Source organism: Ursus arctos, unplaced genomic scaffold, assembly GCF_023065955.2.
Source record: "Ursus arctos isolate Adak ecotype North America unplaced genomic scaffold, UrsArc2.0 scaffold_3, whole genome shotgun sequence".
In the NCBI taxonomy this organism is placed as follows: Eukaryota; Metazoa; Chordata; class Mammalia; order Carnivora; family Ursidae; genus Ursus; species Ursus arctos.
The window spans coordinates 14,309,479-14,334,870 of NW_026622985.1; the positions used below are offsets into that span (position 1 = coordinate 14,309,479).

General features: G+C 41.3%; 1 protein-coding gene across 2 annotated transcripts in view; it reads left to right on the forward strand.

Moving 5' to 3' along the window:
- The first annotated feature begins 554 nt into the window (after positions 1–554).
- AMPH (amphiphysin) overlaps positions 555–25,392 on the forward strand; it is a 212,003-nt gene continuing 187,165 nt past the window's right edge. For both annotated transcript variants that reach the window (XM_057304272.1, XM_057304273.1), the window contains exon 1: positions 555–839. In XM_057304272.1, the coding sequence (XP_057160255.1) occupies positions 771–839 (69 nt within the window). In that variant the 5' untranslated portion in view covers positions 555–770. The remainder of the gene's footprint in view (positions 840–25,392) is intronic.

A 25,392-nucleotide genomic window follows, 5' to 3' on the forward strand; every position in this document is an offset into this window, starting at 1 on the left:
ACCCTTCTCAGCATGCAACCTGCCTACCTTGGGCCCCAAATCTCGTTTTAAAGTTTGAGCAAGTGTGCGCATTGGTTCCCTCTTTACTGCAGCTCTAACCCCTGAACTGACTTGGTTTCCCAGCCTGCTTTCCTCCTTGGGCTGTGAGCCTCCTGTGGGCAGGCCCTAAGCCCGGCTTTCTGGAACACACAGATGGGGAGGGGTGCACTCTCTGGCCGAGGCCCCCCCCCCCCCGCCCCCACGTCAGAGCACCTCCATTACTGGCTTTCCCATTCCCACCCCCTCTCATCCCCTGACTCTTTTTTTTGGCTGGAAAGAATGGGGCCGCTCTCAGCTCCCCCTATACAAACTCCCCCCTGAAAGAACCCCGGGGCCGCCTCGGGGCCCTGGGACTGCTGCTTGGCGTCGCCCCCTTTCTCGTCCCAACCTTCTCTTCCACCACTGTGGGCACTCCCTGGGGATTTTGACTTCTGGATCCTTCCCTCTCTTTTTCTCGCCGCCCCGCCCCGTTCCGCCGCCAGGCCCCGCGCGTCCCGCCTCCGCTCTGTCGCTTTAAGCCGGTCCCGGCGCTGCGCCCCTCCCTCACCCCTCCTGGCGCTCCTCCGCCGTTCCTCGCCGCCCCTCCCGCTCCTCCTGCTCCTGCTCCTGCTCCTCCTCCTCCTCCTCCTCCTCGCCCGCTCTTCCTCCACCTCCTCCTCCTCTCCAGCTAGTCCTCGCCGCCGCCGGCCCGCCGCCCGCTCCGCTCCTCGCAGCCTCCGGGACCCGCAGCCATGGCCGACATCAAGACGGGCATCTTCGCCAAGAACGTGCAGAAGCGACTCAACCGCGCGCAAGAAAAGGTCAGGGCGGGCGGCGGGCGGCGAGGCAGGTGGCGGGGACGCGGCGGCGAGGGCCGAGCGGGCTGCGGGAGCGGCCGAGGCCGGGCCGGGGCCGGGGGCGCGGGGACGCCTTGCCCGGCGCCGCGGCGACTGCGGCGAGGCGGCCGCGGACGGGGAGGCGGGAGCGCCGGGGCGCGCGGTCCGCCCGAGTCTCCCCGCGCTCTCGCCCTCCGCACGGCCGGCCGCTCTCCGCGCACTCCCCGCTCTCCCGGGCGGGTGCGGGCGCGGGCGCGAGCGGTGGCAGGTGCGGCGGCTCGCCGGCTGCCTGCCCCGGAGACCAGCGCATCTGCCTGCCCGCGGCGCCCGCTCCCCGCTGGCCCGCAGGTTCGGGAGATTGCGGCAGCGGTCCTCCCTCCGGGGGGGTTTCCTGGGGACCTGAGTGCCGCAGAAACGACTGGGGTAGCGCAGAAGCTACTCTCAAAACCTGGAGGGATCGATAGGGCTCATCACGGAAAACCAATGGCTTTAATATAGTGCTGTCGAGTGAATCCTGGAGTTCAAAAATCGAGATCTAGAGACACACTTCTTTTCTTTTTCTGTTCTCTTTTTTCGGGTCTCTCTCAGTGTGTGTTCCTTTTGACGCCTGTGTCCTCTGGAAGGTCAAAAATAAATATGACCCGAACCTAACAGTTCTTCTATGCACATTTCTGCACAAAGGAGGGCGTTTTATTGCATTAAAAAAAGATCCGTATTGCACGTACAGGTTGGGTTTCCTAGTGTTTTACAAGCTCCCTAGCAAATTGGCACCTCGGTTTATTTTTCTGCCCCAGAGCTGGGCACAGATGCACCCCAGGTTTACACCAAGCACAGCCTTGAGCAGCTGAGGTCTTGTACCAGACTTTGGGCTCACCTGACGGCTGCTTGTCATCAAAACCTTGCCAGCACTGAGGTCTTCATTTGTGTCTCCAGTGAAAGGACATTCATATTGTAGCTTAAGCATTGTACTTGAAAATGAACACCGGCTCATTGAGCCCCATGGTTTGTATCCGCTGAACTGTATTCTCTTTCATGTGGCAGTATTTTCCGTCTCTGGGATTCTGGGTATTTAGTGTTTTCCTCTTTTACTGGAAGTCAGATTTGCCGCGTTGCTCAAAACGACAGAGAATTTCCCTCTTCTGACCCTGGCTCAGGCTGCTCCCCAGTTCCCACCGAGCTCGAGGAACTGAGCAGAAGGGGGCACTGATCCTTTTACGGAAGATCCCCAGGTCCAGAGGCTCTGTGGCTGCCTCCAGTCCCTCCCTCCCCACATGCACCCTCTCGATGCAGTAAGAGGATTGTATTTCTTTTAATATCTACCCAAGCTCATCCTCAACTAACGTGAACCTCCTCTTGCCACTCCTTCAGCGGCTGAATTAGCATGGCTTCCTGCCCTCTTCCAGTCCCTGCTTACTGGTCTAGAAAGTAGCTAGGATCCTCCGGCTTCCCTGCCAGGTGTTGTCATCATTTTTCCATTTTTCCTTTTACCCACTTGTAGGTATTCCTCCCACCCCCTCCACTTCCAGGTAATTACTTGAATCTTTGGTCTGAAGCTATTTATTGAATCCACTTCCCATCTGTGAAGGAATTTAGTGATATAGTCTGCCTTTTCACATATTAAATTATTTCTTAATCTAGGTCACCAGCTGTCAATATGCCAAAAATAAATGAAAAGAAAATGTAATCTGTCTTACAGAGCGTTCAAGCCCTTATGAATTGTTGAAAACTCACTTTGTCATTACTAAGGTCAGGTGTATATTACCATTGCAGTTGAGAATGGTGGTTACTTTTCCATGGGAGTGGAGGTCTAAGGGAGGCTTGCATAAGGCTTCACGTCTCCTATTTTCTTCCCTGGGGAGAGTTGCTGATGGAGAGTGCCTGCTGCAGTACGTTTAGGGGCTTAAGACACTGAAAGGCTGAGAATATGGGTTCTACCGGTGGATACCTTCTGCCCCTTTCCTGAGCCTGTGCAGCACAAGGAAAGGGCATGTGGGAATTCAGGTGAGGTAGCCCAGCCAAGTTACTGGAGCTAAATAGTAGAAGCTCCTGGAGAGTGGAAACTGCAGACAGTTGCTGTTGCAGGCATTAGACATCTCCCCCAGTGATTCCTTCTGTTTATATCTTTGGACGGTTCCTCTTCTCTGATGCACAGATGCTTTTTCGCAATATCTGTATGCCACATGTGTTCTTGAGACCTCGGCTCATTTTTACAACCAAATTTTCTCAAAAGAGACTCTCCTCCCATGACTTTCTCGTCATCTGTGCTACACCTAACAGCTGCATGCATTTTAGCTCCAAATTCATGACTGAAGCTATTCTCAGAGGGGTCTTATAGTTTTTTAAATGAATTTAAAATACATTTGGTTCTTACTGAAGGTCTGTGAAGGTTCAGTGGAGAAAGAGGGAACAATATATAAGCAAGAAAAAAAAAACTAGTAATAAATTAGGACAATCATAATTCTACTACCCAGAAATTTCACTATCATTTGATGGGTATTCTAGTGAATGTTTTCCCATATGTACATATATATATTAATACAACAAAAACAGGCTCGTGCCTTTAGTTTTGTAACCTGTTAATTTCATAATAATCATGTTACATGATTGTTAATAATCATGAACATTCTTGAATATGTACATATTTTCCGTCAGCAATTTAAATGACCGAACAGTATTGGAATGCATGGATTTTAATGAATCTCCTAATTTTGAACATTCAGTTTCCAGTGTTTCTGTATATAAATACAAATCCACGTGAAAACTTGTAGGGAAAATGGTTGCACATAGTAGGGAAAATGTTTGCATACACCCTGAAGTATTTCCTTAGATAAATTCCTAGAAGTATTTGTCAAAGGTATGTTTATTTTTATTATAGCTAGATTGCCTTTCAGAATGGTTGTATCCATTAACATTCTCGCCAGGGGTACATGAAACACTTGCCAACACTGGGTAATAAAATTTAAAATGGTCTTTAGCTATGTCATTGGAAAAAAATTAGTTCCTACTTATTTCATTTGTTTGATTATTAAAAACCAAACATTTTATATTCCTTTTTTTTTTTTCCATTTATAAATTGTGTGTTTATATTTTTGCCCGTTTTGTGTAACTTCTCCCTGTTCTGTGTAAGGGCAAAAAGTATTCTAAAGGTTACAAATACAGTTTCTTCCTCTTCTATTTACTTTTTAATATTTGGATGATTTTTTTTCCTGCCATAGAGAATGTTTATGTTTATATTATGTCTATGTTTTATGTATATCTGCTTAAATCTATCAGTTGGCTTTGTGTGGCTTCTCTCTTGGGTGTTGAATTAATCGGGGCCCTGCCACTTGTAAATACCAGAAAACTCAATTCAAACTGGTTTAAGGATAAAGAGGAATATAATTACTAAAATTAAAAATATGGCTCTTGCACATATAATTCTAAATGAGATTTTTAACATGTAAATATATATATTTGTATTAAACTATAAATGTTCTTAGACCTATGTGCATATATAAATATATGCATATGTGTATTATATATATTAACTCATTTGATTCTATGAGGTAGGTACTATTACGATCCCATTTTAAAGATGAGGAAGGCATTAAGTGACATGCCCAAGGCTGCACAGTTAGTAACAGGGGTGAAGTTTGAACCCAAGCATTCCAGTGTTTTCCCATTACATGATACTGCCTCTTATAATTAATGGAAAAGTCTGGGGTAGACAAACCTCTGACCTGTTGGAACTTGGGGTTTAACCACAGACATTAGGGCTCACATGCCTTCATCTCTGCTGTTCATTCTGTCAGCTTCATTTTGGGCAAGTTTTTCTCCCTTGGTGGCAAGATGGCCATCAGCAGCTCTAGACAAGAGCATCTTTTTCCTTCAACATTTACAGAGAACTCAGTATAGTTCTTATTGGCCTACCCTGGGCCTTGTGCTTCTCTCTGGGAGGAAAAAAAATCTCTCTGGCCAAGGACCAGGACCATGGGTTGGCTTGGGCCTGAATCATAAACTACTACTGAAGCTGGGATGGAGAAGTTCCCCCTGGACTGCTGGTGAAGGAAGGAAACTCAGAGTATAGAGGGGGAATGAATGCTGCTCTGATAAAATAAAAAGTATCCACCGAGGGTGTCTGGTTAGCTCAGTCAGTTAAGCCTCTGACTGTGGCTCAGGTCATGATCTCAGGGTGGTGGGACTGAGCCCCACTGTGGCTCCACGCTCAGCGGGGAGTCTGCTTGTCCCTCTCCTCTCCCTTTGCCCCCCCCCCAAATAAATAAATAAAATCTTAAAACCAAGTATCCACTGAGGTATACTTAAAAGGCGTTATCTGTCCCATGTTTATATAAATAATCCTATATTTAATAATTTATAATTTAACATTTGTTTAAAAATTTCCTACCAAATTAACATATGCAGTTTAAAAAATCAAATATAATAAAATAATGTAATGTAAAGGGCTTGTTATAAAAAGTAGCAGGCCCCTGTCCCCTGCTGTCAACCTCTAGTCTTGTTTCCTCAGAGGTAGCTATTACTAACCACAACATCTCTGTAAAATATGTTTATATAACTACTTATTGATCCGTCTTTTCATATTTGGTGAAGCTAGGTAAAGATTTAGCTGTCTTACGTTCATCTCTTTACTTCTACATCCTCTAGTCATATATTACAGCAAAAACCGTAAGCTGAGGATTATATTTTTAAAAATTAAAGTATAATTTTTATTGGATAAATTATAAAAGTCTTAAGTATTCCACTTTGTGACTTTTTATATGTTTTGCATATCTGCATAGTTATCACCCAGATCAAGTTATGGAACATTTCTGTCATACCAGATACCCCATCATCCCTCATGCTTCTCCTGTTTTTTTTTTTTTTTTTTTGTCTTTTAGAATTCCTTTAATTTAAATTCCTTTACTGGCCTTTCCTTAATAAGCATCTTTCCATGTACTAACTGGTAACTTTGATACCTTCTTTTGTGAACTCCGTTAAAGTCTTTTGCCTATGTTTTTTATTTGGGTTCCTTGTCATTTTATTATTGAAGAACTTATTTAAATATTCAGGATATGAATCTTGTAAAATAGACATTTTGCAAATACTTTCTTTCAGAAAGTGATTTGTCTTTTTGCTTTCTTAATGGTGTCATTGGATAAACTGAAAGTTTCAGATTTTTATAAAGTTTTACCTGAGGATTAAGTTTTTCATTCAGCTTTCTGTTTTTCCTGGAATTCATAATTGCTCTTCATTATTTGCTTATTTTTCTATGAACTATTTAGAATTATTTGTTCTTACCTCATCAGATCTTTCAGTGTCTATCAATATTATTATCAAAGGCTCACTATATAAGATAATGTAATTGTTCTGTTTTCTTCACCCGAAGGACCCCCCTGTATCCCCTTTGGGGGCCTCTGCCCTTCTGCTGTAATCTGGGATGATATTCTTTATAGGCTTGCTATATAACTGTTATCCTTTGTCTTTCCTTGTCAGTGTTGGGGTCAAGGAAGGGACTTGAAGGTTCGTCTATTCTATATTCCCAGGCTTTCAAATAGTCCTCTTTCATCAATGTTATGCTTCATCCTCACCCATGCAGTACTTAGTTGCATTGGGGTCTAAGCCTGAGTGTGTTTGTGTGTGTGACTGTGCAGTGAGAATTGGCTGCTTTTTCACTGGTTGCTCTGTACAGGTACTTTTTTTTTTTTTAAATTTAATTTAATTTTTTAAACCTTTCTCTGTTTTCCTGAGTTGTTTCCATTCTTGCATCCTTATTTCTGCTTCCTTAAAATGTATTAACATGTATTAAACTCCGATCCACTAAAGATGCCTCCCCTGTGTTTGTCATTGTATGTTCATACCTTCTTTATTTCTTTACTATAATTTTAGTTGGGTTTTGGGTGGAGATGGAAATTAACACAGTCTATCTATTTATCCATAAACCATTTTACTAAATATTTAATCCCTCTATAATTTATATTTTTGTCCATCTTCTTCCTTCTGTGAAATCCAGTGGCATTTATTTGGTCTTAACCATCCTTGACTTCTGTGCAGAATTTAAATTGGTGGAGAACTCGAAGCATTTGGAAACATTTAAATGTTTTTTTAACATGACTCTTGTGAGCAAAGAAACTTTTGATATGTTACAATATGAATCTCTTTAGGCATTTGTTTCTTTGCTTGTGTTTTGTTTTAATAAGGGAATTTTTTAAAAAGATTTTTTATTTATTTTAGAGAGAGTGTGTATGTGTGGGGGTGGGGGTGGGCAGCGGGAGAAGGAGAGAGAATCTTAAGCAGACTTTGGGCTGAGTGCAGAGTTGGACTTGGGGCTCAGTCTCATGATCCCAATATCACGACCTGAGTCAAAACCAAGAGTCAGCCATTTAATTGCCTGTGCCCCCCAGGTGCTGTAGACTATTTAAATTCTAAGGAAGTGTCCAGTTTGATATTCTTTGTGCCAGTTCATCTGTCCCAAGTGAAAACTACATAAACCTTAGATGCAATTTTTTTCATGTATTATATCTTCCTAACTAACTTGAGTATGCTTGGGACACGGACTAGATGTCTTGTGAATTGTACGTATTCGCTGACGATGCATCGATTTGACTTTCTGTGTTCTTGCTTGTTTATATCGCACCCCTGCAAAGCATCCTTCCACATTATTCTTTCTCTGTCTTCTGTGAATTATTATTTTGTGTCATTTTCTGTGTCATTTTGTAAAGGTAGTACATCGAATAAATTATTCTTACAGGTTCTGTACATGGTAAGAAATGAAACAATATTAGGTTGAACTGAGCTGACTTGTCATTTTTATAAGTCAAACAGTCAGATATTGGTAGAGTCATGTTTCAACCCAATGTTGATTGTGTGATATAGCAAGAAAAACAATGTTGTTTCCTCCCATATACCTAATTATGTGACGCTTGTGGGTCTTTAAAAAGAAAATTATTGCCTTGCTGATGCCTGCAGTTAGGTTTGTGCTCAAAGAGAAACATGTGGATGGTGTTTCTGTGTGCATGTGCTGTGTGCATGTGTGTATTTATGTCATGTATGTTGTATATAAATAGAATAGGAGAAGGAAGACCTTGCTGTGTCCAGGAGAGTCTTTCCATGGGACCCAGGGCCCCGTCCATAGAAGAGTATCTTTTATGACCACATTTACATCTGAAGACACTTTGAAGACAGAGTTGCTGAGGCAATCCAGGGTTTCCTCTTTCAAGGTCATCTGAAGACTTTTTTTTTTTTTTTTTTTAAGATTTTATTTGTTTGAGAGAGAGAGAGCGTGCACAAGCCGGGGGGAGGGGCAGAGGCAGAAGTAGACTCCCCTTTGAGCAGAGAGCCTGATGCAGGACTTGATCCAAAGGTATCATGACCTGAGCCGAAGGCAGATGCTTAACTGACTGAGCCACCCAGGTGCCCCTGAAGACTTTCTTGTTGCCTGCTTTTACATTGTACAAGTTTATGCCTTCCCTTCTACTAAGATCATTTTCTCTCGGTGTATTAAAAACTTCCAAATTAAAAGTGACACAAAAATATTCTTGATAGAGGAAGGCTTCCTTCTTTCATTTAAAAAAAAATACTTAAATGCCCAGGAATCAATACAGTAGGGAATCAAAACTCAGATTTTAACACTAGTGAAATTACCATTCTCCTTTACAGGATAGCATATTGTATGCATGGTGTATTTATATATGAGATTCATAAGTCATACTCTTCTAGAAGTCAACTTTGTCTGTGGACCAATACAACTTAAAATACCTGAAATACTTGTATTTCAATACAATACAATACAATACAATACAAATAATATGGCCCAATTTACTTGGGATATAAAACGAGGTACCGTTTCTTTGAATATTCAAAGTAAATGATTTCAACACCCCATCCAATGTATGGTAAGAATCTCTTACTTCCCTTTGGGGTTCCTGTATTATGATAAGTTCAGCAACCCTATAAGGCGTTCCCTCTCTCTAAAGGAGCCAGTGGTTTTTACTCTGGCCTTATGGAAAATGGTCCCAAAACGGTGTCTAGCATTCACGTGTCATTCTTGTCCTGTGGGGAGCACTGTAGGGATCAAGGAACGCAGTACCCTCACTATTGGCTCCCATAGTACAGGCAGGGGCAGGAAGCCTTTCTCTCTAGGTTATCCTCAACTATGGTCACTCTGTGCTGCAGCATGCCTGAGCTCCAACTGTATGCGGTCTTTATCCATGGGTTTATCATTTCCAAATACATCTGCACGTACACACACAAAGCTCCCCTGTCCCAAGATTTCCCATGATGCCAGGGTTCCTAAGTTAGGAAAGATTTGATATCATCAAACACTGATTATCCATTTTATCCACTACACTCTATTCCATTTCTAAGAAAATTCTTGTGGGAGCATACCAAATGGATCTCAGACTACAGTATGAAAATACTACCCTCGAGGATCTCTAGCATCTTTTCCTATATGTTGACTTTCTTTTGGGTCACTTCAGTCCATTCAGGAACGGGCGGATGGGCTTGTGTACGTGTGTGTGTGTGTATCTATGATTAAGTTTCAAACTGTTTTGGCCTTTTTTTTTTTAAGATTTCATTTCTAAGTAATCTCTACAGCCAACATGGGGCTTGAATTCACAATCCCAAGATCAAGAATTGCATGCTCCACTGACTGGGCCAGTCAGGCACCCCGACTGTTCTGGCTTTTTAAAGTCTGATAATTCACCTTACTGTTCAAACACAATTTTAATTTTTTTTAACCATTTCTAGGGGCCATCTGAATAGAACTTCTAAGGAAATAAGGGCCTGTTGGTTTCTGTGAAGGGAATAGCACATGTAAAGATTTCTTATGTTGCAGATAAAATTTCCCAAATAATCTCAATAATGGCTAACATTTACATAATGAAAATGCCATCATCACAGAGCTCAAAAATTTACCCATGAAAGAATATAATAAGACTATATACACAGCATTATGCAAAATTAAAGTAATCATAATCACAATTTCTTGAGAACATATCCACGGGCCAACTTTTAATATAGAAATGCTGTAACTTCATTCTTATTGATTTGAAATCTAAGTTTAAGTGTAGTACTTAAGTAGATACATTTCTTGAATACATATTGAGCGAATCTCTTCCTAGGAATGATGTTGGATAAAGCCATGGGTAAGATCTTAGTTTTGAAATATTTGCTATGCTATAGGCATGTATCAATTTTGATTACCCTGAAGCAACTTAAGACAGAAGTACAAAAAAATCAGAGACCCACCATCTTATTCTCATGTAGTTATTTAGTTGAAAGTTTAGTTCATACATGGGAAGAACCAGAATTTATCTATGCCATACTTTTTTTTTTTTTACTTAAAAGTACCTACAATAATTTAATAAAATACACATGGGCCTATGCATAAATGTACTCTTGTTATAGCACCTAATACTGAGTAAAGGCTAAACTTACTTACTCTAGAAGTTACGTATTCTATTGTGAAGTCCATCTGGTAGAATTCATTAATTCTTGTAGAGTCATTTATTAAGAATCTACTGTGAGAGAGACACTTGCTAGATACTTGTAATATAGAATCCACGAAGCCATCCTGGTTGAGCATATTGACCAGCAGGAGTTGGTAGAGAGATAAACCTATAAACATAATGATAACTACATGGTCAGTAATGAAAAATCATAATTAAAAATTCTGTGGGGAGAAAAAAAATTTTTTGTATAAGTAGAGAACACACCTAGAGAGAGGGGGGTTGGACACACCTACCCAAAGAAGGTAGATGTTAAGCCAAGATTGGAAGGATGTGTTGCAGTATTCAGGCAAGAGGAATAGGGTAAGGGTAAAGGTTTAATGATTACGGGAGTTGGGAAGCATTCCATACAAATATGGAATAAGAGCTGTGGAGACAGAAATAAGAGGTGTGGAATATAGATATCAGAATCAACTCTTAACATTGGCCTTATAAATGATCCTCTTCTACCATTTGCATACTCAGCGAGGCAAAGTGGACCCTAATTATTATCGTCCTGTTGTAGTAGCAATCCCAATTTTGTGTGCTCAGATTTTTACCCTTACATGTTGAAGGGTTCTTGTGGGGTGAAGTTCCTCCTTGACACAGAGGCAAGACACTGGTTCAGAGCTGACTTGCCCTCTGAACTATACATACATACTGAGATCATACATAGTCATCCAAAGATCCTTTTGTACAATAGCAGTAAACCCCAATCCCATCTGCTTTCATGAACTTGTAGGGTCTCTTATCCCAAACCATCAGAAATTCAAAATAAAAATGAAAGCCCTCAAATGGCACACATCTACAAAGACTAGTTTGTCTTTTGAACAAAGGGTTTGATCAAGAAATTTGATTGCATGTGGATACCCAACATTTAATGAGAGACAGAGACAGAGGGAGGAAGGACGGGGAGAACACACATGGTTAAGGCAGTACCAAGTGGACTTTCTTGTGGGCATTGACTTGATAATTTTGCTGGCAGTGGTCTTGAATTAAGGAATGATCTGTTGGAGGTGATTTGCAGCTTGGAAGGAATCAAATTTGGAAGAGAATCATTTTGTAGCGGACTTTCTCTTCCTCTATGTAGTAATGGTTGCTAACGGTTGAATAGCATAGATAGTCTAAGCCTTGCAAGGATCTCCCATTTTGTGGTAGCACAGCCTAGAACAGTATGATACCTTTCACACACCCTGTAATTCCTCAATGTTTGAGACATCTGTTACAAGAAATCTTGCCCCTTTAACCTATGTATTTCTGTAGAAAAATATCAGTTTCCTGCCTGCTCTCTGTTCAGTGGGTTCTTCTCTGCGTCTCTAGGAAATGATGTCCAGACTCCCCGCCCCCCCAAGGAAATGCATGTGGCTGTGGAGACCGCTAGCATTCTTAAACTGTGGGTTAGGACAGGAGAGGGCTTTCCTGGGAACCTGTATCGCTCTCTAATTGCTCCTGTTCAGTGTAGAGAATAAATCTAGAAATCAAGTACTTCTAGCCCAATGTTTTCTCCAAGTATAGTCAGGAATATCTGGGGGAAGGGGTGAGTTAAAATGTAGATTCCTGGGCCTAGTTACAAACTTACCATGATCTCTTAAGACTTGGGAATATGCATTTTTAATAAGTTCCTCTGGTAATTCAAAGGTTCAATGAGGTTTGCAAAGCACATTGCTTTAGAGAAAGGAGTTTGGGTGAGATTTTATGGTGACATATGATCTCCTAGGTCCCTTCCAGGGTTCTAATATGGCAAGTAAGCCTACCACACAGTGGCTATAAATTTATCTCCAGTGTAGTGAAGAGAGAAACGTGAAAAGCAGTACCGTTATGGGATACTTAAAAACTAACCTTATACTTAAATTTCAAAGATACCATTCAGTTTGAAATAATGGAAATGTTTCATCAAAGGACAAATGTCTTCCTTGTCAGGAATGTTGTATAGCGTGGACGGTTGGATTCTGCATAATCTGATTCTCTAAAGAAAAAACAAAACCAAAAACCACACACACAGTATAATTTTGGAGCCATGCTAGTTAGTGCATGAATCACAAAAAGTGGAAATACCTCAACAACCTGCAGCATATTTTTGGTCAGTGACAGAGAAGATAAGGTGAGTTTGAGAGATTTATTTATAATTGCATTGATTTCATCTGTTTTATCATGGAGCTTATAGTAATGAGATTGCTTAAGTGCCTAGTAGAGAGTGTGGTCAAAACTCGGAGGATGATTTTAGTCTCCTGTGGAAGAAGCTCTATTTGCTAGGGACTAGACCATTTGATTCCAAATTTAATTTTTTAAAAATATTCTGTTTAGGATTTATGTGTCTATATTCTTAATGGATATTGTTTTATAGTATTGTTATGATGTCTTTGTCTAGTTTTTGTATCTGAGTAATAATGGTTTCAAAGAATGACTAGGGAAGTGGCCCCTCTCCTTCTGTTTTTTTTTTTTGGAAGAGTTTGTGAAGGATTGGCATTAATTCTTTTAATATTTGTAGAATTCACCATGAAGCAATCTAAGCTTCATTTTTTAAAAATTTTTGGTAAGGTTTTTGATTGCTAATAAAAATCTCTTTGTTTTACCTCTGTGCAGATTCTCTAGTTCCTTTTAAGTCAGTTTCGGTAGTTTGTGTCTTTCTAGGAATTTTCCATTTCATCTGGTTTATCTAGTTTGTTGGCATACAGGTGTTCATAGTATTTTTTTATGTGGTAGTATTCCTTTTTGTGTTTGTAAGATTGGTTGAAAAGTCAGCTGTTTCATTCCTGGTTTTAGTAGTTTCAGTTTTCTCCCTTTATTTCTTGGCTAGTCTAGCTAAAGGCTGGTCGATTTTGTTAATCTCTCCAAAGAACCAACTTTGGTTTCATTGATCTTCTCTGTTCTTTTTATTCTCTATTCCATTTATTTCCACTCCAATCTTTATTTTTTCCTTCCTTCTTTTTGCTGTGGGTTTAGTTTGTGTTTAGTTTAACGTGGAATGTTAGGTCATTGATTTGACATCTTTTTAATATAGGTGCTTACAGTTCTAAATTTCTCATTAAGAAATTTACCTGCATCCCATACATGTTGGTAGGTTGTTTTCATTTTCATTTATCTCAAAGTATATCCAATTTCCCTTATGATTTTCTTTGATATATTGTTTGATATATTTTTGAAATATATTGTTTGAAATATATCTTTGAAATATATTGTTTGAAATATATCTTTGATACATTTCTTTGATATATTGGAGTGTGTTGTTTTATTTCCACATGTTTTTTAATTTTCTAAATTTCCTTTCTTATTAGTTACTACTTTCATTCAGTCATAGTTGGATAATATATTGTATGTGATTTCAGTTCTTTTAAATTTGTTGAGGGTGGGTTTGGGTGAAGATGGTCAAAAGGTACAAACTTCCAGTTTTAAGGTAAAGAAGTTATGGGATGTAATGTATTGCGGCAATGATAGTTACAATACTATATTGTATATTTGAAAGTTGCTAAGAAGGTAGATCTTAAAAGTTCTCATCACAAGAAAAAAATCTGTAACTTTGTGAGATGATGGATGTTAACTTGTAATCATTTTGCACTATATACATCTATCAAATTATTAGGTTGCACACCTTAAGCTTATGCAATGTTACATACCTAATTGTATCTCGATAAAGCTAGAAAAAATAAATTTATTGAGGCTTGTTTTATCGTCTAACTTATCATCTATCCTGGAGGATGTTCCATATCCACTTGAGAAGAATTGTAGTCTACTGTTATTGAATGAAATATTCTATAGATGTGTGTTAGGACTCCTCAGTTTGTAGTGGTGTTGAAATCTTTTATTTTCTTATTGGTTTTCTGTCTAGTTATTCTATCCATTATTGAAAATAAGTATTGGAGTCTTCAACTATTATTTTTGAATTCTGTGTTCTTCTCTTCAATTCTGTCAGTTTTGCTTCATTTATTTTGGTGTACTTTCATTAGGTGCATAAATATTTCTATTTGTTGTATCTTCATGAATTGACCATTTTGTCACTATAAATTATTCTTCTTTGTGTTTAATAACAGTATTTTTCTTAAAGTCTGTTTTGTCCAATAATATAAACACTCCAGCTCTCTTTTGGTTACTGTTTGCATGGCATATCTTTTCCATTCTTGCACTTTTCGACCTATTTATTTCTTTGAATCTAAATTGTGTCTCTTGCAGACAGTATGTAGTTTGTTATTTTTTATCCATTCTGTTGATCTCTGCCTTTTAATTGTAGTGTTTATTTCATTTACATTTAATGTAATTACTGATAAAGTAGGAGCTAGGTCAACTATATTTCAATAGTAATAATAATAGTAATAATAATAATAATAAATAAAATCAGTATGCTAAAAAGAAAAAGATTAGCCCAATTACTGTGTTTGTTTCAACATGTAAGTGTGGCACATGCCCACCACAACTCCACGTTCCTTATACACATGTTTAAAATAATTATTTTGATCTAGTATTTCAGGGCTAATAAAATTTCTTAAATTAATTCGGTCTTCGAGTCACTGTAGCCTACTGTTTTCTAGTTGTCCATCCCACAGCAGCTAGTGATATATATATAGAGGTGGCCCAGGTAAATGAAGAGGGAATCTTTATTGAAAGTGACCAGAAAGAAGTCTACACTGATCCCCAGAGGACATTAGAGAAGACCCTTTCAGCATGTGTATAGAGCAACCTCTTTGGGGTAACATAGTAACTCTGCTGACTCTCCTGTCATCACTAAAGACACTGATTCCTCAAGTTGAAATAGAAAGACTATTTGTACGTAAGTATGTGTGTGTGTGTGTGTGTGTGTGCATGTGTGGTTTTTAAGGGAACTTTTAGAATAAGGTATGGCATGCATGTATTTAGTTGCAAAAATCTTAGCTGTACAGCTTGGTAAAATTTTACATATATATGTAAAATAAAATGTGTGTTACTGCCACAGAGATGAAGTAAAGAGCATTTCTAGACCCTAGACTCCTTCATGCTTCTTCCAAGTTAATACTTCTCTCTTCTCACTTCCTCTTACTAGGGAGCTGCTATTCTGACTCTACTCCTGTAGGTTGGTTTCACCTGGTCTTTATTTATTTTTTTGAAGATTTTATTTATTTGAGAGATAGAGCATGCGTGCCCATGAGCGGGGGTGGGGAAGGGGCAGAGGGAGAAGCAGGGGCTTGATCCCAGGACCCCGAGATCATGACCTGAGCCGAAGGCAGATGCTTAACCGACTGAGCCATCCAGGTGCCCCTGGTCTTTCTATTTGTATAAATGGAATCATACTGTGTGTACTTTTTGAGTTTTACTTTTTTCACTCATCATAATATATGTAAGATTCATCCATGTTGCTATGTGTAGGAGTTCATTCTGTTTTATTCATGAATAGCATTATACTGCACAATATCCCCCAATGTAGACATCCTCCAGTTGACAGTCATTTGGTTTTTTTCTAGGATTTGGCTCTTATGAATACTGCTGCTGTGCACATTCTTGTACGTGCCTTTTGGTGGTCAAGAGCTCTCATTTCTCTTGGGTTAATACCTAGGAGTAGAATTACTGATTCCTCAGGGTAGATGTCATTTAGCTTTAGGAGATACTACCAAATAGTTTTTCAAAGCAGTATACAAATTTGCACCCCCATCAGTGTTGCCGATGGAGTTGTGTTTCTTCATTGCTCTATCTGCATAGGACTTGTACTGCTTAATGCAAAAATGGTTTTATCTTTAGGATTTTACACATAGTCATAGGAACATTTCTCTCTCAAGAACCTGTCAATATTTAAGTGAGGTGGTGGAGTGGTCACCGGTTTTAACTCACAATACAGTTCACATGAGCAGAGGAAATGTACAGATGGGGGTCTGTGTAGTTAGGGTGTGGGGCCAGAGATTGTGTGCAAATAGTGGGCAAAGGTTCTGTGGCGTGCTCTGCTCTGCCTCCTGTCCTCTGGGAGCAGTGTCTCTGGCCCACAAGTGACTTTCTCTGCAGGTGTATGTGGTTCAATAACTTATGATCTGCATCTCTGGGCTCAAGCAAGGCCCAGTGGCATACTCCAACTGACTCCGCCTCATCTTAGTTTCTCCTGGTGGTATACGATCCTCTGCCATCTGGCCGGACTGACTTTAGGCACTGATCCCCAGACACGTGGTCACTGCCACAGTAACTGGCCTCTTTTCCAATCTGGCGAGTTTCCTGGCCGCACTTCCAAGAAACAGTGTATTCACCACATGAGTATCAAGGGCATCTTGGGGAATTTAAACTTCAGGGTCTCTTTCACCTGGTGGAATACTGTCGCTGCAGTGATGTTGCTGTGTCCGGCCTTGGTGAGAAGGGCAGGCTGACAAGTGATCTTTATATAGAGCGCTCAGTGGGGTGTGAGAGCCAAAGCTCTTCTTTGCCCTTGACATTATCCTCACTCCAAAGGGTGAATAAAGGTGTGCCCTTATTCTCCTCTCTGTGGAGGGGGAGGCTCTTCTCTTCCTTCTCTTCTATCTTCCTGCCACAGAGCTTGCCCCGCTGTCCTGGTGAAGGAGGCATTTTATTCCACTGTGGGGGCAGGAATTCTCTGAGCCAGGCTTTGTTTACCTCTTTAGCATTTGATCGACTAAAAAGAGAAATGGAGGATTACGGAAAATTTGCACTCAAGACATCTTGTGTCTTGTGCTTATCTGGTTTGCATTAAGAATTGGGGGCTTTCATGTTCATAGAGAGAAATTATAGTAGAGGCATCCAGCGGCTGAGGAGAGTGGGGGGCAGGGGACTTACTGTTTAATAGGTGTAGAGTTTCTGTTTGGGACGGTCAGAAGTTCTGGAAATAGGTCGTGGTGATGGTTGCACAACACTGTGAATGCACTTGGATGCCAGCAACTTGTACACTTAAGAAATGGTTCAAATGGTAAATTTTATGTTACATACTATTTATTACAATAAAATCCACTAACCAAGCAAAAAAAAAAAAAAGAAGTGGGTACTTTCTGTTAGGCAGTATTATGAATGATTTGCATATATTAATTAATTTAAGCCTCACGAACCCATGTAGTAGGTGTTATTACTGTCCCTAGTTCGCAGACGAGGCACCTGGAACCCAGAAAGGGAAAGCTGAGGTGGTTTGCTTGAGATTACTTAGCCAGTTAAGTATTGTTTGGGACTTAAATATGTGTTTGGATGTTTTGTTCCAGAGAGCTCACATTTTCCGGAATATCTGAAAACTTTGCAGAGCAATGTTCTTTTCATCAGTTTGGGGAAGTTCTTTTGCAGTGTTGGGTTGAGAAAATGTCAGGTCTCATGTAGTGGCTGAGGGTAGGGGAGAAGTACCCGAAAGGGTTTCATTCCCTTATGAGTCATTCATTGCATCATCATATTTAATTCCTGGGACCTCTCAGTTGCCTTTTTTATTTTTTTCCAAGATTCTATTTATTTATTTGAGAGAGAGAGAGCATGAGCTGGGGGAAGGGCAGAGGGAAAAGGGGGAAGCAGATTCCCCGCTGAGCAGGGAGCCTGACACTTGAGGCTCAGTCCCAGGACTCTGAGATCGTGACCTGAGCCAAAGGCAGACGCTTAACCGACTGAGCCACCCAGGTACCTCTCAGTTACCTTCTTTTTAACTTTTGGGTTTTATATACTATATTTTCTTAAACTGGGGAAAACTTATGTGACAGTCACCTGGTTTTGATTAGGTGGTGGTTTTATCTGAATAGCTCAAACTACTCAGAATGCAACGTTCAGAATCTTGTGGAACCTTGAAGAAGGTTCCACTGGTAATTTGGGGTCTTTGCACCTCGAAAGACAGGTTTGGGAAAATCATAAAGAATTTTTGAATATCTGAATTCATTTCATTTCTTACTAGATGGTCGCCCTACAAAATCTTTGCAGCTCACCTTAGAGTTGAGCACCGGGAGGAGTAGGAGAAAGAAGTGCCACCAAGCATGGCCTCACAGATAGGGGCAGAGAGCAGAGCTTGGATGCGTGTGCTCCCGCAGACTCACAAAGGGCAGATTTTCCCTGAGCTGTCAGTGAACTTGTGGATATAGCTATATCTGCTTCTTAGAAACTTGTGTATCTTGGGAACGTGAGCTCCTCTTAATTCCAGTTCCTTTGAAAAACTCCATTTACATCTTTCCAGATGCTTTTCCCAGAACCTCCCAACTCAGTAAGTTGTTTTTTTTTTTTTAAGAGTTTTTATTTGTTTATTTGAGAGAGAGAGTGAGCGAGAGAGAGAGAGAAAACATGAGTGGGGGGGAAGGGCAGATGGAGAGGGAGAAGCAGGCTCTCCACTGAGCAGGGAGCCCCACACGGGGCTCAGTCCCAGGACCCTGAGATCGTGACCTGAGCCAAAGGCAGATGCTTCACTGAGCCACCCAGGCGCCCAACTCAGAAAGTTTTATCTGATCCATCCTAGAAACTCTGCAGCACTGTGTACCAGCTTCCATTCTTTCTCTCTGCGTGACAGAGATGGCAGGTTGCACCTGGTGTCACTTCTCTTCTCCTTTGGTAACGAAACCCTAATTTTTGCTGCACGTGTGGCTATCCAGCTAAAGATAGCATTTCCCCACCTCATTTGCAGCTAGCTGTGGCCACGTGAGTCGCCTCTGCCCAGTGGGGGAAGGGCAGAAGGCACAGATGTCAAACTTCTAGGTCTTGATTTGTGTTCCCCCGCTCCCTCTTGTGCCCCCCCCCCCCCTGTCTGGGATGTGGATGGAATGGTGGGAAGAGGGGCTGAGACCTGAGACTATTCAGTGATCATCATGCCATCTCATATGCTGAACATGGCAGGAAAATGAGAGCGGAGGAGCCAGGGTCCACCTCACTGAGAATCACCACAACAGCCCAGGTTACTTACTCATCGGACAGGTGCATGACGGAGCAAGGGAAATCTGTCTCTGCAGAAGCAGCTGTGCTTTTTGGCTTTTATTCCTGCAGCTAAACCTCTGTCTTAAGGTTTCATTTGAACCCTTTGAAATTGCTTTTGTGTGTGTGTGTGTGTGAATTAGAAAGTGTCAGATATCATCAGTTTCCTGTAGTTCAGCTTAAGAATACACATTCATTTAATCATTTCTTTTTCCATTGAGTTTTGTGCCTATTGTCTGAGGAGGCATATTGTGAAAGGAGAGACTGTTTTATGGAAGGTGCAAGGATGACTCAGACAAGGTGGAGAAATATTATCAGTTCAGAACAAGGAATGATGAGCTGGTGCTTGATTACTTAGAAATTATCCAGATTCTATCTATTGACAAGATTGATTTCTTTCCTTAAGACCTCCCTGGAGTCATCACAAAGTATTTTTAGTCTAATCAGTTGGAAGGCAGCCACCTCCTTGGCCAACTATACCAATGGATGGCTTTGAGGTTTGACCTCTCGGTGGTATTTTCATATGAATTGTGATGCTAAAGGTCCAACTGTGTTGGGTCCAATGCCAGTGGTAGTTGCTGGAGATGGCAACAAGAGTCTATTTTGAGGGGTGTCTTTGGTAAAAGATAACGGTGTTGCTAGAACTGCAGAAAGATTTGCTAAGATTTGGAAGCAGTTCAGGATGGTGGAAAGGGCTTCTGGAATGAATCAGGTGTGGGTTCGAATCCCTACCTTCTCGCTTCTCAGCTCTGTGGTCCTGGGGCACATCTCTCTGAACCTGTTTTCACTTCCGTCAAATGCAAATAATGATGCAGATTTTTCAGACTGCAGTTAGAATCTGATTTAATATTTTAAGTAATTGGCACAGTATGTGGTATTTCCATAGAATATAAATGGTAGCTATTTTTAACTTCTTAGGATTTCAGTGTCTTTCTCAAGGTAGCAAATTAGTGCTATATTTACATGTTTCTAATCTTCCTTTAGAATAAATGGCAAAAAGAGGATCTAAGTGTATACTCCACACATCTATTTGGGCCAACTGGGGAAGCGCCCTGCTTCAACAGAGAGAACCTGGTGCATAACACATATTTCCTTTGCTCACACGCAAGCGTGCTAAAGAGGTGGCCCAGAACCATGGGTGGGGACAGACCGTTTGACAGCTGTGTTCCTTCGGGTACCTCACAGACAGCATGTGGCCCTCATCCTCAGCTTTAGGAAAACAGACCCATGGAATCTTTTGAAAACGCTGATTCCTTTTCATGCAGAGAACCACCTTTAGGTAAGACCAAGATAGAAAGGCATTTTCCCTCTTTCTCTCCTCTTAAAATCTCTCTATATGTTGATACCATGAGGCCCTTTGGGAAAACTGTTCAGATTATAGGGAAGAAACTTGATCCCGTGGGTAAGATTGAAAAGAAGTCCACCTTGTCTTCTCTTCAAGCTCTGAACCCTCTTTGAAACGCTAGTGGAATTTTCGTGTTGATGACGATGGAAAACCAAACCAGTCTTACTAGCATCCTTACTGAACTTAGACTCCGAGTTTTAGAGCGGGAAGGGAAGTGAGCGATCAGATCCGTGTCCTCAGACCTGGGTCGTTTGCTAGCCAACTGCTGGAGCTGTGAACATACATTCCCAGGCTTGTCTCTTTTCCTGTGACTTGACTGTTTCTCAGTAGAATCAGGGGTTTCATATTTAATTCTTATTGCTGACATTTATGAAGCAAGGAATTAATTAAACCCTCTGCCCCAGTCCAGTGTATAATATATTTGGAACACCTGTAGACAAGATGAGCTCATCTAAGTAGACACACGTAAGTGCGGCTGCCTGTGGCCGGGGGCTAGGGTTCACCTGCGGAGTTGCTCTTGTCCTTGGCTGCTGCAAATATCAGCTGTGCACTGACTGCACAGGCAGGCTGTAGAAGTTGAAAGAATATTTCCCATGTTGGCTGTGCCTTCTACAGTGTGGACTGGAGATTTAGGAATCAGAGCGATACACAAGGATTCATCCAATTATCATAATTTTGTAGAACAAAAATGATCCAGGGGCCTGGATAAGAGAAGTTACCTCCTTTTAAAAATCATTTTTATTGTGATAAGAACACACTATGAGATCTGCCCTCTTAATGAATTTTAAGTATACAAGGCAGTACTGTTAACCTAGGTACAGTGTTGTACGGTGGCTTTCTAGAGCCTGTTCATTGTGCTGGAGGAAACTTCATGCCCCTCTATTGGCAACTCCCTGTTCCCCCTTCCCCCCCCCAGCCCTTGGCAACCACCATTCTACTCTTTGATTCTATGGATCTGACTATTTTAGATACCTCTCAGGAGTAAAATCATGAAGTAGTTGTCCTTTTGTGACTGGCTTGTTTCGCTCAGCATAATGTCCTCAAGGTCCATCCATGTTGTAGCGTATGTCAGAATTCCCTTCTTTTTCCTTTTTTTATTTTAGAGAGACAAAGCAAGCAGGGGAGGGGCAGAGGGAGAGGGAGAGAGAATCGAGCAGACTCCACAGTGAGTGCAGGAGCCCCAGCGGGGCTCGATCCCACGACCCTAAGATCACACATGACCTGAGCTGAAACCAAGAGTCAGGCACTTAACCGACTGGGCCACTCAGGGGCTGCCTTCTAAGGCTGCCCAATATTCCACTGTATGTATAGACCACATTTTCTTTATCCATTCATCTGTCAATGGACACATAGGTTGCTTCCGCCTCTTGACTACTGTGAGTAGTGCTGCAGTGAACAAGGGATGTAGCTATCTCTTGACGATCCTGATTTCCGTTCTTTTGGGTACATACCCAGAACTGGGGTTGCTGGATCACTGAACCTGATATTTGACCTGATGGCTGGGTGCTGCTCCACCTCGCTTCAATTTTCCTTCCTTTTTGCTCTCTCATTCGGCTGCTCTTGTTATACTCCTCGGCTCTTTTCTGTATGAGCTACTAAGATGAAAATAAGTAATATTTTTGTCTGCTATATTACTGAATGTTTTATGTTCCTTTTAAAAAAAATTTATAAAGCTGGTAAAGACGGACAGACCTGTGTTTAAAATGTGACTCTTCTGGGGCACCTGGGTAGCTCAGTCGGTTAAGAATCCAACTCCTGATTTCTGCTCAGCTCATGATCTCAGGGTCCCGGGTTTGAGCCCACATGGGGCTCCATGCTCAGTGTGGAGTCTGCTTGTTGGTCTCCCCTCTGCTTCTCCCCCCCGCCGAACTCTCTCTCTCTCTCAAATAAATAAAAATCTTAAAAAAAAAAAAAAAAAGTGACTCTTTGAACTACTTGTTGTTTGGCTAGAGAAAAGTCATTTAACCTCCATAATTTCACTTCCATCATTTGTAAAATTTGTAGAACACTTAAGAGACTATTGAAAATATTAGTAGATAAGGCAAGTAAAACATTTAGCACAGTGCCTGGGAGACTGTAAGTTCTACATACGTGATAGGTACTATTTTTTAAATCACATAACTTGAGCATTTTACATTCCTCATAGAGTAAAATCTCAGCTCAGCTGACTGTTTACTTGCATGGGCCCTTCTATGGATTTTAATTTTCTGTAAGTCACTGGATTTCCTTTATATTTTCTTTCATATTTTATATTTTATACTAACCCCCTTTCACTCTGGTTTTTTAACAGAGTAAATTTTTAGAAAGTGGTTCTGGAATGGATGAATTAATGATTATCTTTTCAGTGTTTTCAATGCGATCTGTAACTAAGTTTCCTTTTTAAGAAGGGGTGACTTTACAGTTATGAACATATTCCATGTTCATTGCTGAATATCCATTCATTAACCTATAATCCATTAACTAGGGATAACCACTCATGTAAATGCGTCTATACTCTATGCCACCTGACCCCAATTTTGTTAGAAAAGAGAGAGAAAGCTTTTAAATTGAGATTATAAAGACCACAGCTTTAGCTCCAGCTTTTTTTTGCTTAGCACCGTATTCTTGGTTCAGTACACTTGAAGAATGCAGTGTTCATGGTTGTAATAAGGAGGGACCAATGTTTGAGTCAGATTCCTCACCGATTGCCCTCATGGAATTCTAGGGATGGCCCCAGGCACTAGGGTGCCTGATGCTTCTGGTGAAATGTCTGAAAGTGTTGTGAGCCAGTGGCCACTGCAGCTGAGTGTAGGCAGGAGGATTTCCGGGTGTCACTAAGCATCAGGAGAAAGTCTAGCAGATGTCTCTCAAGTTGGCTTTGAGGGGCTTTCTTGGCACTGAGTCAGGCAGGAGTAAAAGAAAACCTCCACTGAAGAAGAGAACCCTTGTTCGTCCAAAGATGGCTGTTCCCTTGCCCTTGTGGGTGCTGCCTGCATATTCCTGCTTGCACTAATACTGTTAACCAGCCCTGAAAGGAGTTCCTACTGAAGGGTCCAGCCTGAAAGCAGAGATGGGTTTTGGAGGCCTGCCTCTCTCTTAGCCCAGGAATTTGATGATTAGCCTCTTCACCAGTCATCTTATCTTCCAAGGGAGTGGCACTGGTGCCAAAAGCCCATGAGTCTTTGACCAAAACTTTACTTTTGCTGAAAATAATGTTCTTTGATCCATGATGACTTATTGACTCCATAAAGCACAGTTAATACAGTAACAGAAAGAGAATAGCTCATCTAAGCTGCCCATTGTGTTGCTCAGAAAACCTGTATCCTCTTTGTCACCTGTTCTTCTGTAGGAGTGTTCTGCAGGCTTGCCCAGGGGAAAATGGACCTGGCATGATTTTGATTCCCAGTGCAGGCTGGGCATGTGGGTTAAAATAATTAGCTGCTGAGGCATTTTTATCATGCATGAGAGAGGCAAACAGAAGACTTCAATGCACGGGTGACAGCATCTAGCAACTAGACCCTTCCACCCTGATTTATTTCTGCATGAGATCTCAGCTTTGTTTCTGTGGTTTGATGGCAGTATTGATACTTGGTGTCCGTAGGGACAGTTGGTGGCATCAATATATTGGGGGATTGAGGAGATCCTGACAGAGATTAAATGATCAGCCTTTCTTGCTTTAAGTCTCGAGGCTTTTTGATGTGCTGATAGGGACCATCGAGGTTGCTCCAGACCTGAAAGACCTCAACAGGGATCAGCGTGATCCATTACAAGGGTGGGGAGCTACTCAGGGAAGGGGAGGTGGGAGGAGGGGGCAAGAGAGGCAATTTATCTAACTTAATATTCACAGCAGTACTGGGAGATAGCAAGCTTTAGCCTTATTTTTACAGGTGAGGACCCTGAGGTGCAGAGAAATGAAGTGAGGATAATCAGAATAGCGGTCAGTGACCGTGGGGCAGCATCTTGGAAAGCTGGCCCACAGATTCACGCTCAGACGCCCACAGTCCTGCATACCAGCAAAGCTCACGTCTTACACAAGCAGATACCCACAGAAGCCCTGATCACAGGGATTTTATGAATAGCCACAGAGAATGGCTGATTTATATGAGCCTTTTCGCCAAAGGGGAAAATGAAAGAAAGTTCCATCCTTTTAGTAATTTTCGTCACGTTTTATAAATGGAGTTTTTAATAGTAATGTTTCTAACGTCAGGAATTAGTCCCACAAAGGCCTGGCTATTATTTTCTATTTTCAGTATCTTCAGTGGTATATGCAATTAAAATAAAATCCATTACCAGGAAAATGGTGCAAAGTTGCAGGAGTTCCTCCTTGTAGCATCGAGACCCCCTACAGTTTCATTTCATCGCGTAGTCACAGGAATAGATGACTTCGCAGACGTTGGACCATTCTCCAGTAATAGAAACAAACCCTCCCAGTTTCTGTCACCTCCCTTCCTCACCTGTCTGTAGCTCTTGCTTCACTGGAGGCCCTAATGACTTCTAGAAGGGCCTTCTCACGCTCTTGCTTTTGACCATAGGCTCTTTGATGTTAGCTTGAAACACTGCATGAAAACACTCTGCTTTCAAAAACTGGACATGCATTGTTAATGTACAACCCAATGCACATTTAACAGTTTTGGCATTTTGGGTGTCCTGCTTTGAACATTTAGTTACAGGGGAGTTTGTAATTTAAAAAATGAGGTGACTTTAAGTGCTGGTTAGATCCTTTGGTATCGGGGATAGCTTCTATAATTATTTGGGAATTTCAGAAATTAGTAGTGAAATTGAGAAAGGTTCAGTTGGTAGAATTTAGGACATTTCTCTGAATGTGTCATTTCTGTCACTGTCCCATCAACAAATACTTTCTGAGCCTCTTTGGACACCGTGTAGCAAAGTTGTTGTCACGAGGATCCATTCCATTTTGGAGTCAGGGCAG